General features: G+C 37.6%; 1 protein-coding gene across 16 annotated transcripts in view; it reads left to right on the top strand.

Moving 5' to 3' along the window:
- The window catches only part of NUDT6 (nudix hydrolase 6), a 49166-nt gene that overhangs the window by 21951 nt on the left and 14092 nt on the right, over positions 1-13123 (top strand). Inside the window, exon 1 of one of the 16 annotated variants that reach the window (XM_059066794.2) lies at positions 9070-9224. The exons of the other annotated variants lie outside the window; for them this stretch is intronic. Coding sequence (XP_058922777.1) covers positions 9120-9224 — 105 coding nt within the window. The 5' untranslated portion in view covers positions 9070-9119. Of the gene's footprint in view, positions 1-9069; positions 9225-13123 lie in introns of those variants that run through there. 16 annotated transcript variants of the gene reach the window in all.

Genomic DNA, 13123 nt, shown 5'->3' with positions numbered 1-13123 from the left:
TGCTCACAATTTCTGGTTTTCCTATCATATTTGTGTGTAGATGATTTCCAACCTTAACTGTATGTTTGCCTTTACCAGTGAGCTTTCTCATTCATAATTTTCTAGTTTCTAGTTGTGACCTTTTCTTTTCCACCTAGAGAAGTTCCTTTACCATTTATTGTAAAGGTAGTTTGGTGGTGCTGAATTCTCTTAGCTTTTGCTTGTCTGTAAAGATTTTGTTTTCTCCATCGAACGAGAGCCTTACTGGATACAGTGTTCTTTGTTCTAGGTTTTTCCCTTTCATCTCTTTAAATATATTGTGCCACTTCCTTCTTGCCTGAATAGTTACTGCTGAAAACTCAGCTGTTAACCTTATGGGGATTCCCTTGTATTTTATTTGATACTTTCCTCCTTCACAGCTCCCTCCCTGGGGCTCAGGTCCTATTGGATTCCTTTCTTTCTCTCCTTTTTTCCTTTATTCTCTTGTCTTACTTGGTTATGTGGAAGTTTTCTTGCCCGTTCTGCCAGCATTCACTAGATGTTCTGTGTGAATCATTCCACTTGTCAATGTGTTTTTGATGTATTTGTGGGAGGAGGTAAACCTCTAATAGTTTTTTTGTTTTGTTTTGTTTTGTTTTGTTTTGCCATACGCGGGCCTCTCACCGTCGTGGCCCCTCCCGTTGCGGAGCACAGGCTCCGGACGTGCAGGCTCAGAGGCCATGGCTCACGGGCCCAGCTGCTCCATGGCACGTGGGATCCTCCCGGACCGGGGAACAAACCCACGTCCTCTGCATTGGCAGGCGGACTCTCAACCACTGCGCCACCAGGGAAGCCCCCTCTAATAGTTTTGTGTGGAGTCTTTAGGGTTTTCTATATGGAGTATAATGTCATCTGCATATAAATACAATTTTGCCTCTTCCCTTCTGGTTTGAATACTTTTTATTTCTTGTCTCATTGCTGTGGCTAGGACTGCCAATACTATGTTGAATAGAAATGGTGAGAGTGGGCATCCTTATCTTGTTCCAGAATTTAGTGGGATGGCTTTCAGCTTTTCACCATTGAGTATTATGTTGGCTGTGAGTTTGTCTTAAATGGCTTTTATTACAGATATATTTTCCCTCTTTCTATGTTTCGTAGAATCCCCCAGTGAAGCCATCCAGTCCTGGGTTATTGTTTGCAGTTTTTTAAATTATAGGTTCTATTTCACATCTAGAGGTTGGTCTGTTCAAGTTATCTATTTCTTCTTGACTCAGTTTTGGCAGTCTGTATGTTTCTAAAATTTGTCTGTTTCTTCTAGGTTGTTCAATTTGTTGGCATATAACTGTTCATAGGATTCTCTTAGGATTTTTTATTCTTATTTCTGGTGGTATCAGTTGTTATTTCTTCTCTTTCATTTCTTAATTTGTTTATCTGGGTCCTCTCTCCTATTTTTCTTCATGAACCTGCCTAGAGGTTTGTCAATTTTGTTTATCTCTTCAAAAATGCAGCTCTTGCCTTTATTGATCTTTTCTCTTGTTTTTTTGGATCTCTCTTCTATTTCCTCTCTGATCTTTATTAGTTCTTTCCTTCTGCTGACTTTGGATTTTGTGCATTCTTCATTTTCTAAAATTCTTTCAGTTGGTAGGTTAGGTTGTTTGAGATTTTTCTTGTTTCTTGAAGAAGTCCCATATCGCTATGAACTTTCCTCATAGAACTGCTTTTGCTGCATCCTATAGATTTTGTAAGGTTGTGTTTTTATTTTCAACTGTCTCAGGGTATTTTCTTATTTCCTCTTTGACTTCATTGTTGACCCATTGGTTTTTTAGTAGCATATTGTTTAGTCTCCATGTGTTCATTCTTTTCCCAGTTTTCTTTCTGTGGTTAATTTCTAGTTTCATGTAGTCAGAAAAAATGCTTGAGGTAAATTCTATCGTCTTAAATTTGTTGAGTCTTGTTTTGTGTCCTAGTATGTGTTTTATCCTAGAGAATGTTCCATGTGCTCTTGAGAAGAATGTTTAATTTGGTTTTTTTGGATGTAGTGTCTTGTAAATAACAATTAAGTCCAACTGGTCTATTGTGTCATTTAGGACCTCTGTTGCTTTATTGATTTTCTGTCTGTAATATCTGTCTGTTGATATCAGTGGGGTGTTAAAATCTCCTACCATTATTGTATTTCTGTCAGTTTCTCTCTTTATGTCTGTTATGTATTTGTTTTATATATTTAAGTGCTCTTTTATTGAGTGCATATATGTTACAGTGAATATCAGGTTTTTTTGTATTGATCCCTTTCATCATTATAAAGTGTCCATCTTTGTATTTCTTTGTAGACTTTTTTAAAAAGTCTGTTTTGTCTGATATGAGTATTGCTACCCCTGCTTTCTGGTTTCCATTTGCATGAAATATCTTTTTCCATCCCCTCACTTTCAACCTGTGTGCGTATTTCACCCTAAAGTGAGTGTCTTGTCCACAGCATATTATAGGTTCTTTTTTTTTTTTTAATCCAGTCTGTCACTCTGTGTCTTCTGATCAGAGCATTTAGTCCATTGACACATAAAGTAATTATTGATAGGTATGTACTTGTTGCCATTTAAAACTTTGTTTTCCAGTTGTTTTTGTAGCTCTTTTTTGTCTCATTTCTTCTTTTTGTTTTTCCTTTTGTGATTTGATGGTTTTCTTTTTTAGTTTGCTTGAGTTTCTTTCTTTTTAGTTTTTTTTGAATCTATTGTATATTTTTGATTTGTGGCTACCCTGGTTTACAAGTATATTGACCCATTAACTGTACCTACTTTAAATTAATAGTCATGCAAGTTCAAACACATTCTAAAAGATTTACATTTTTATACTCCCCTCCCCCACTTTTTGTGGTTTTGATATCCTGTTTTGTATCTTCATGCTTACCCTTTTACTGTTTGTTGTAGTTATAATCACTTTTACAATTTTTTAAATTGTTTTTTAAAATCTGTGTGCTTGCTTATTTTAAGTAATTTTCAACCCTTTCATATATTTGCCTATCCTATTGTGTTTTTCTTTTTTCTATAGGTTCTTGCTTCTTTTCTATTTAGAGAAGACCTTTCAATATTTCCTTTAGGGTAGGTTTAGTATTGCTGAATTCTTTTAGTTTTTGCTTGTCTGAGAAATTCTTTCTCTCTCCTAAATGATAATCTTTCTGGGTAGAGTGTCCTAAGTTGTAGATTTTTCCCTTTCAGGTCTTTGAATATATCATGTCACTCCCTTCTGGCCTGCAGAGTTTCTGCAGAGAAATCAGCTGATAGCCTTATGGGGTTCCCTTGTAACTGACTGTCTGTTTTTCTCCTGCTGCCTTTAGAATCCTCACTTTAACTTTTGCCATTTTAATTATGATATGTCTTTGTGTGTGTTCATGTTGTTTGGGACCCTCTGTGTTTCCTGTACCTGGATGTATATTTCCTTCTTAAGGTTTGGAAAGTTTTCAGCCATAATTTCTTCAAATACATTTTTGATACCCTTTTTTCTCTTCTCTCCTTTGCATAGGTTGGCACACTTTACATATCCCATAGATCTTGTATGTTGCTTTCATTTTTTTTCATTTGTCTTTGCTGTTCTGACTGGGTGATTGCCATTATTCTGTCTTCTAGATCACTTATTCCTTCTGTGTCATTTAGTCTGCTATTCATTGCTTCTAGATTGGTTTTTATGTCAGTAATTGAATTGTCTGTTTGATAGGTTCATTTTTATAGTTTATAGTTCCTTGTTACAGTAATCTGAATTTTATTAATAATCTTTTTTATTTTATTAATAAACTTATTATTTTTTATTTTATTAATAACCTTAGTAAATTTTATTTTATTAATAATCTGAATTTTATTAATTTTTTTAAACTTTATTTATTTTTGGCTGCGTTGGGTCTTTGTTGCTGCGTGCGGGCTTTCTCTATTTGTGGTGAGTGGGGGCTACTCTTCATTGCAGCATGTGGGCTTCTCATTGTGGTGGCTTCTCCTGTTGCAGAGCATGGGCTCTAGGCACGTGGGCTTCAGCAGTTGTGTCACATGGGCTCAGTAGTTGTGGCACATGGGCTTGATTGCTCCATAGCATGTGGGATCTTCCCAGACCAGGGATAAAACCCGTTTTCCTTGCATTAGCAGGCAGATTCTTAACCACTGTGCCACCAGGGAAGTCCCAATAATCTTTCTTAAACCAGCATTTTTATTACCTCATTTTTGGACTCAGGGTCTAATAGACTGGTGAGGTTTGTTTCATTATTTGTTCTTTCAGGAGATTGCTCTTGTTCTTTTAATTGGGGGTAGTTCCTCTGTTTTTTAACTTTCTCTGTCTCCATGAATTTAGGAGAAACCATTATCTATTTTGGTCTTGAAGGGGTGTTTCCCTGTGTAGACTGTGTGAGTCTTATTTTTGGTGCAAGGGCTTGTTTTGGTATAGATGCCAGCCACTTCTTTCTTCAGAGTGTGCTGGCTGTTATCCCATTGATAGGGGTTGTGATAGGTGTTGTGGTGTGCAGAACCTGTGCTAGATGAGGGGTAGGGCCTCCTCTTTGCTCCATGGCTGTCACCACCCTGTTGGGGGCAGTGTCTGCTCCCCATTTGTTGCAGAAGCCCTAATGGTTGGGTGCAGTTAGGTTCAGTTGCCCTTGAGTGCACGCTCTGCCCCGAAGAAGGTGACCGCAGAAGCATATCAGGCCTGTGTAGTCACAGCGAACCTATGCACCTGTAGTTGCCCACGGTTTCACCCAGAAGCAGCCTGTGGTCTTGTCCCTTTCTCTGTTGTGTTCATCCCAGACCTAGTGCTAGGCTGTGGTGCGGAGTCGGCTGGGGCTGGAGGCTGTGACTGCAGGAGTCGAGGTTGCTGTGCTGCACCAGGGACCTGGGCAGCCTCTGTGGTAGACCTCTACCAGGACCCGTCGGCCCAGCATCCAGGTCCACACTGCAGTGTGGAGTGAGCGGAGCTGGAGCGCTCTCACTGGAAACGCACCACTGCGTACTCCTGTCCAGGGCCTGTCTGCTCAAGACACAGCATCCAGCCACTCTGCTTTTCTCTGGCACCACCTGTGCATGTGCTGACAGAGTTTTCTGCAGCCAGACCCGCCCCTGCTGTGCACACACCTACCATAGGCTCCGAGGTTCTCCCCAGACCACACCTCAGACCCTTCAAGTTGTCTCTGTGCAGCTGTATGGAGTCCTCTCCCAGGGACTTGGAGATTTGGCAGTTAGCCACTGCACGTAATTGTGGCACCGCCTGGTGCATGCACTGACAGTGTCAGCCCAGTTTGATCCACCACCCTTACGTGTGCACTGACAGTGGTCTCCGTAGTTTGACTGTGATCCGCCTCAGGCGGCCCCATCTGTTTCTGCACAGCTAGATTGAATCTCTGCCCTTATCTCACACCAGGCTAATGTGTAGAGTAAGCGGGACCCAGGCATTCACCCCTTCAGATTGGGAAGTGTGGTAAGGCGGCACCTGCCAGCGCTGGTCTCTTTTTGCCCTGATTGTTAGCAAGCCAGCACGCACACACTCCTCACAAGCAGAGTCTAGGCTTCTCCAGCCCCTCTATCTGACTCAGAAGATTTCCCAGCAGGCAGCGGGGCTCCCCGGGCCAAGCATCTGCCTGTATGGACCATCTCTCCTTTACAGATGGGAGTGGTAAAATATTCGGTTTGAGAGTTAGATTGGGAACAGAATTAAAGAGCCTCATACACCCAAATAAGAACTATAGGCAACTAGAAGTAACAGAAGTTTTTAAGAGAAGTACCATGCTTAGAGGTCAAATGCTTTCATGCTCAGGAGTATAAGTGATGAGAATAATTACTTTGATACTTTCCGAGACTTCAGTAAATATTGGTGGATAGAGTCATACATTTTTCTCCTCATATATGTTTTTAAATTTTAAAACAATATTCATAATTATAGCTGAAAGCAGTATCAATCATTTCTCAGAAATGCTATCTGAAAGCACTCTCATGGTATTAAGTAACTTTAAAGTTTTAGTTAAGGCAGGATCTCTGACTCAAACTAAGCTTTATCTTTAACAGATTTTTATTGGGTACCTAAAGTAGTATTGTGCCTAGCCTTCAGTAAGTTTTATATTTGAACTGGAGTACATATATATATATATATATATATATGTGTATGTATATTTGATGGTAATGAGCAGAGAGTAAGTAGGAAGCAAGACTGAATGGTAAAAATAGGGCCTAGTTATGAGGGGGCCTGAGAGCCAGGAAGAGGAATTTAGATTTGACATAGAAACAATTCAGATTTTGTTTACTGAAAGATTTTGATTGAGGTGACAGTGATGAAGATGATATATGGACAACTATACTCTGTTTATTTATCACTATACTATGTTATTTACCCTTTTACCATAGGGTAAATTGCTAGATCCAGAAATTGGAGATAAGGTGAAAGGCATGCAGAGAGGCTGTTTACCCAAAATTATGCAGATAACATAGTAGTAAAACCAATCTAGCCAATCTAATTTTAGAGTCTGTAATCTTAAAAAAAACTAGCCAAAACCTAAATAAACTCATTTCATGTGAGAGTGATAAGCCCTGATTCTCTCCACATTCAATTCCAGGCATCAAGTAAGGATTTCAAAGACATACAGCTATTTCCCTACATGCCATGAAATTATGAGGGACACCAGATGGTCCTTAACTTATCCTACTCTAACCTACAAAAGAAAAGTTCCTGTAGTCATTATTTTACTATTTTATCATTCAGGTCTTAACTACCCTTAGGCCAAAGGAGGTTATATTAATATATAATTAATATTTAGTACCCAAGGTCTGAGAAAACTTACTTAGGATTTTGTTCAATTAAATTGGGTTAGACTGAAAGTGGCTATTATAACTCTGCAGTATGGCAGAGAGATGATACGCCCAAACATTATTGGCAGATACCATATATATATGGTATACAAGTATATACAATAACATAAATTGGTTAATTTCTTTTGCTAAGTTTGAAAAATAATCTATACCTTGGTATATAAAAGTTACTTCTAAAGCGATATTATAAAAGGTTTTACTATCTTTTAAGTGTATCCCTTTAACTGTCTTTTCCTTGCATTTAAAGAAGCAGCAGTATCACCAAAATTTAATTTTTTCTATGCTCAGGTGACATAAGAAGTTGTACAAACAAAATTGGATCAGGAGACCTGGATTCTAAGATTTGGCCCTGCCATTAGCTAGCTATACAACTCTGGGCAAATCTGTGAACCCCTGGGAACCTAAGTTGCCCCATTTATGAAATTAAGGAGTTAGATTTGATGATCACAAATGAAATATCCCAATACTATAATTCTCCCTATACACTTATGCACATGTAAGATAAGATACCAGATATAACCTGGTTTAAACCACTTTGGTATTTTGGAAAAAAAAAAGGGTAAACTTTTAAGATTTTAAAATAGCACACTGTGTCATAAGTGACTTTATCAAATAAAATTTCATTAAGGACTTTGACAGAGACTGAAAGACAGAGTAACATGATTGCTCCATTCTGAGCAGTTTTTCAGGGCTGGTGGATCAACCAAATAAGAATCTATTTATGTAATTACTCATTTATTAAAACATGAAAATTCATAGAGAACAAACCTAGGTCTAACTAATAATATTAAAAATTGGCTTGCAGTCTGAAAAAAAGAAAAGAAGGAGCTTCCCTGGCAGTTATGGCTAACCTGTCTTACTCCAAACCTAGACAGCGTGATGTTTTGGGGATTTTTTTTTTTTTTCCCCTTATAAAACCTTCCAAGATAGATGATTTAACAGGTTTAGTTTGAAGAAATCAAACTTCCAGAGCAGTCTGTATTGCAGCAATTGAAAAGGAAAGAATTGAATTCAGCTTTATTTTTAAAACAGGGCAATAGTCAAAACTATGTATACTAAATTTGCCTAAACCCCACTGTAAATGACTAAAACCTTTTATGATTCTCAGTTAATCATGATTGCATTCAGTGCCTCTCTAGTTTTGCTCATCTCAGTCTCAAAGAAATAATTGCTAATGTTTTCTGGAATGTTTGTTAGTATTTTCTAAGGTAGTCAGGAAACAAAGGGAGACCCAAGACTTAATGACTAAACAAAAACTCCAAGAGACCTATCCACAGTGGCATTGTTTTAGCCATTCTTCATCCTGTAACATTGGCTTATAAAGATGTGAGTGGAGAGCTTTCCATCCTCCACCTCAGGTTTCCTTTGGGGGTCAGTTGCCTTTAGGGTCAATTGAAGGTCATACCCTTAAGCTGGGGGGACTTTTGAGTAATTAACCCTAGATAGGTTCCTAAATGGTTTATTTGATGTCTCTTAGAACCAACAGCCGTATCTGAAGAGGATTAAAAACCCAAGTAAAATGTAGCACCAGCTCCGCTATGGCTTCCAGCCTGCTAAAAATTCATAACCAAACATTTGCTAACACTCGACCATTCTCCAAGTCACTTGTTCTTCTGTTACAGTACACATTCGTGATCCTAATTGATGAGGTTTTCAGGCTAAACAAAATTATTTTAATTCCATCGTTTTGCTATTTAATAGAAATAAAATCAGATAAATAATGATAATTGTGATGACAAAATACTTCTGCAAAAATTTTCTCATTTAATAATGGTATTTGTTATTATCTCCATTTTTCAGAAAAACTTTAGAGAGGTTGCAGTAACTTTCTACATTACACAACTGGTTAATTGGCAGAGTCAGAATTTAAGTCTAGAGAGGAATCTTTTCACTAAACTAAAGCAGATGAAAACATAAACGGAATTAAAACTTGGATTTGAGGGAGTCAGTAGTTTTATGGCAATGCCTATCATACTTTGCATAGGATACAAAAGATTTCACTTGAATGGGGTTTGTTTTTTAGGGAGGTAGTTTTTTGCTTTTTTTAAATACATAGTACAGATGCCACTGTCTATTGCTTAGGTTGACAATTCCATTCAGTTCAGTTACCAACAATGATACTTAAGCAGTACATATTTGGCCTAAAGAAAAAAAAAAAGAGGTTAGAACAAAAGTGTGTGAAGAAAAATTATTATGGAGAAAAGGGACATGATTAAGTGAAGGATATAAAGAGTAATTTTAGAAGTTATGGCAGCTTCTAATAAAGTTTGTGTATGCACTTTCTCACCAGCTGCTGAAGGTTAGTTTCCTTCCTGGCTGGCAGCTCCCCAGAAAGGATTTATGGCAGCTTTGTTCTCCGAAGGCTTTACCTTTAATCAGATAAAGGGAATCTCAGAAAAGGCTTCTTTCTGCATCTTGCTGTATCTCAGATGTCTGCAGTTTAAGGTAATCTTTATACCATTCTGGTAGGTTGTGCATCCCTTCATTTGGGACTGCACATGGCTAATCAAATCTCTAATAAGAAATGCTTTTCAGCTGCTGATGTCTCTGAACTCAGAGGGCCTGGGACCCAGCATCGGCTGGCTGGTGTCTCTGGGGAGGGGACACAATGAAGCTTATGTTGGAAGTGCTGGGAAGCTGCAAAGTAGATTTGGCTGTTGCTATGGGAAGGAGCTGCTGCTGCCAGAATGAAGCATGCTGAGGCGATACAGGATCCACAAGCACACGGGAAGCCCACAGGAAGCAGACGGGAGGAGCTGCTCCCTTCTTCCTCCTCCAGCCTTGTAGTCTGTTGGTGGAACCTAACAGGGAGTCAGTTGGCAAGACCAAAACTGCTTAGCAGAGTCCCAGCTCCAGCATCACTAGGCAGAGCACGGAGGCTGAATTTGAAGCTGAGGGACAATAATAGTGTCAGCTTCTTAGAAACCACACATCCTCACACCCCTGCCCCACCCCCGGGCCTGATGAATCAAACCCAGGGGATGCCGCTCAACGACTTGTGCATTAACAAGCCCTCCAGGTGTTTTAGGTGCACGGTCAAGTTTGAGAACCTCCAAACTAGAACACTGGGCATCCAGATGCTTCATTTGCAGATTTTCAGTCTTGCCAGTGATTGGTTCTTTAAGAATGAGAAAGTACTGCTGTTTAGGCAGTTGGGATTGGCAGAAGTTAGAAACAAATTCAAATTATATAGACTTTGGTTTCTTTGTGAATTAAATTGAAGTGATACTCTTACTTAGGGTTTTGATTTAAGTTATGAACAGAGATCTATCTAACAGAGCAATAAAATATAAAAACGGAGTATTAATGTATAGCTCAATGTTGTCATAAAAAGTATAAAGTGAGACTAAATCATATTTAATTTCGGTAATTATTTTGGTGTTAGGTGGAATTTAAGCATAAATGATAGCTATTAGCTGTAAATAACTAATTAGCATTATTTTCAGACATCTGAGCCATTTTTTCTCCTTTCTTTGCATGAGCAAATGCACACTCAAACTCAAAGCTGAAATACTTAAAATGTGTCCTTTTTCTCCTTTCCTACCCATATAGTCCCTTCCTTTGTCCCTGCCCCATGATTTTGAGGAACAAAGACCTAACAGTGGCTTGACCTTGTAAACCAGGTGCTAAAGAGCTGAGTTAATGGTAGGGACCTATTCATTCATTTGCCAAACATTACTGAGTTCCTGTACATAACTATGTTGTAGGCTCTGTTTTAAGCTCTAAGTAAACATTAGTGAACAAAGCAAAGTTTCTACGTCTGGAGCTTATATTCAGATAGGTAAGATACAAATAATAAGTGAATGAATAAATAATATATAAAGTGATGATGAATGTTATTTAAGAAAAATACAGTAGTATAAGGAAAAAGAGAATGACTAGCCTTGCTATTATTGTGCATTAATTTTCTGTATGCCCTAAACCTTGCACTCAGTAAATTTTTATTGAATGAACAAACTTATTAAGACATCTCTGTGGTAGCATCTGTCTCATAACAGTGTTAATATTGTAGTTAATTAGATTTATCTAAACACAGTGGCTCTGAATTCTGAAGAGTGAGAGTAGTAGCATTAAAGACCAGAACAGTGAAAAGAAAAGATAGAGATCTCAGGCATCTGACCAAGTTTGAGTTAGGGAAGAATGATAAAGTCAAATAATATAAGAACCAAAAGGAAGAGGCTAGCAAGTCTGTACCCTTGTTCTAGGTTCTTGAGATTAGACAATTTCTATTTGAAAGAAATTAATAGTCTTTGGGGGGTTCTGTTTACACAAATTCCTAGTTAGGATTTCAGCAGCCACACCCAGGGAAGATCCTGAAGCTAATCATCTGCTTAGGAAAACAGAAGATGTCTGTGGGGTTGGAAAAATAGTGAGAAAAAGGATCAGAAAATGAGTCATTCCTATTTACCCATTCTAGAAACACTAAAATAAACTTGAGTTTATCTTCAGGATAAGTTTTATAAGAAACAGTGGTATTAAACTTGAAATTGCCTTAACAGAAAATATCTTACACTCTGTTAGTATGGAGAATGCATTTTAAAAAAATACCCTTTGTTGATATCCAAAATGCTTACTATTGGAGCCAGCAGTTCCTAACACCGAGGAAGGAAAGAGGTTCCAGTGATTGATGGGACCACTGTACATCATTTACACACTCTTGTTTTACACTCACCTACAAACACACACACATGTGTACACACACACACACACACACACAAAAACATCAGATTTATAATTGGCAAACGTATAGGAAAAATTTATCATCACATTCACCGTTCTACAATATGCTGCAGTTACTGTAAATATGCTTTAAAATCACACATTTTTATAACTTAAAAGGATTACTGCCCTTTATAGTATCAGGAACTAGATGACCTCACTAACTCAAAGCAGGGAGGGGTCATATATGTGAATGTTGGGTAGGACCCAACAAGCAAAGAGGCACAAGAATGTCTGAGTAGAGTATTTCTTTTAGAAGATAGTGGAAAGTTCCTTTCCACTCTCCCACAGATTAGGGAGAAAAGGATCTTGGAATTTTACACTTGAAGCATAGAGATGTTTTGTCTTTTATTGGAAGGGAGAACAAAGATGAAAACAGAAACTATGGGTTTCTGTTCATATTCAAAACCCAACCTTACCCCTTCCTCAGTACTTTTTCCCCTATGAAACAATATACTGGAAGTGTTAGAGTAATAGTAAATCACTAGTGGAGTAACAGTAAATCACTAGCAGAGTAACAGTAAATCATTAGTGGAGTAACAGTAAATCAGTAGCAGAGTCGTAGTAAATCACTAGCAGAGTAATAAATCTCATGCCAATCAAAGGATTCTTGGTAGGGAACTCACAGGCAAGAGGTAGATACAAAGACGTTTGATACCAAACTAGGTTTTAGTTCAAATTCACAAACCCTGGAGGAATGTAAGACTAAGATACAGATTCTAGTTAGGTTTATATAGAATGTTCCAATGAGATCTGAAGATCAAAAGATATATGAAAAAGCAGTGAATAGTGGTAAAGGATTAGTATGAAAATAGCAAACCAACTTTTTAAATTTCTTAAAAGATGATTAGAATCAGATCGCCTGGATTTTAACTGGGAGTTTTGCTACACACTGTGTCACTCCAGGTAAATTATTTAACCTGTTTGTCCTCAGTTTCATCACTTCTAAAATGGGAACAATACGCAGTAAGGATTCACTATATAGCACAGGGAACTGTATTCAGTATCTTATAATAACCTATAATGGAGAATAATCTGAAAAAATATATGTATAACTGAATCACTTTGCTGTACACTTGTACACTTTGCTGTAACACAATAAATCAACTATACTTAAATTTAAAAAGAAATGGAAAAAAATAAAAATGAGAATAATAGTTTCTCATGGGGTTACTATAAAGTTTAAATGTATATAATTATTAAAGCATTTAGCATAGTATCTGGAACATAGTGGACATTCAATATACATTACCTAGTAATATTTATTATTATTACTTATTATATTGCTAAACCCAGCTAGTGGGAGTATTTTTTTAACATAAAAAAAAGTGAGAAGACCTACTTGTCCCTCCACGGATCTATCATATCTACAATATTAACCAGGTTTTTCAAACTTAGGCCTCTCAACCTACCACTTAGAACTAACTAAGCTCAAGCTTTTGGGGAGGAGGAAGCTGTTTTCAAATAAGCTCTTTAAACCTAATTGATGCCAGAAAATATCACAAACTAATCACCAGCATAAAAATAATCTTTCCGTACCTAAGGTTTATGAAATAATCAAAATCAAATGTATGTGAGCTGTTTTCAATCCTTATAGCTAGCATTTTCCCCTTCTAATAAGTTCA

Source organism: Kogia breviceps, chromosome 6, assembly GCF_026419965.1.
Source record: "Kogia breviceps isolate mKogBre1 chromosome 6, mKogBre1 haplotype 1, whole genome shotgun sequence".
Lineage (NCBI taxonomy): Eukaryota > Metazoa > Chordata > Mammalia > Artiodactyla > Physeteridae > Kogia > Kogia breviceps.
The sequence above is the reverse complement of the archived record's forward strand: the minus strand, read 5'-3'. Positions and strand labels throughout refer to the sequence as shown.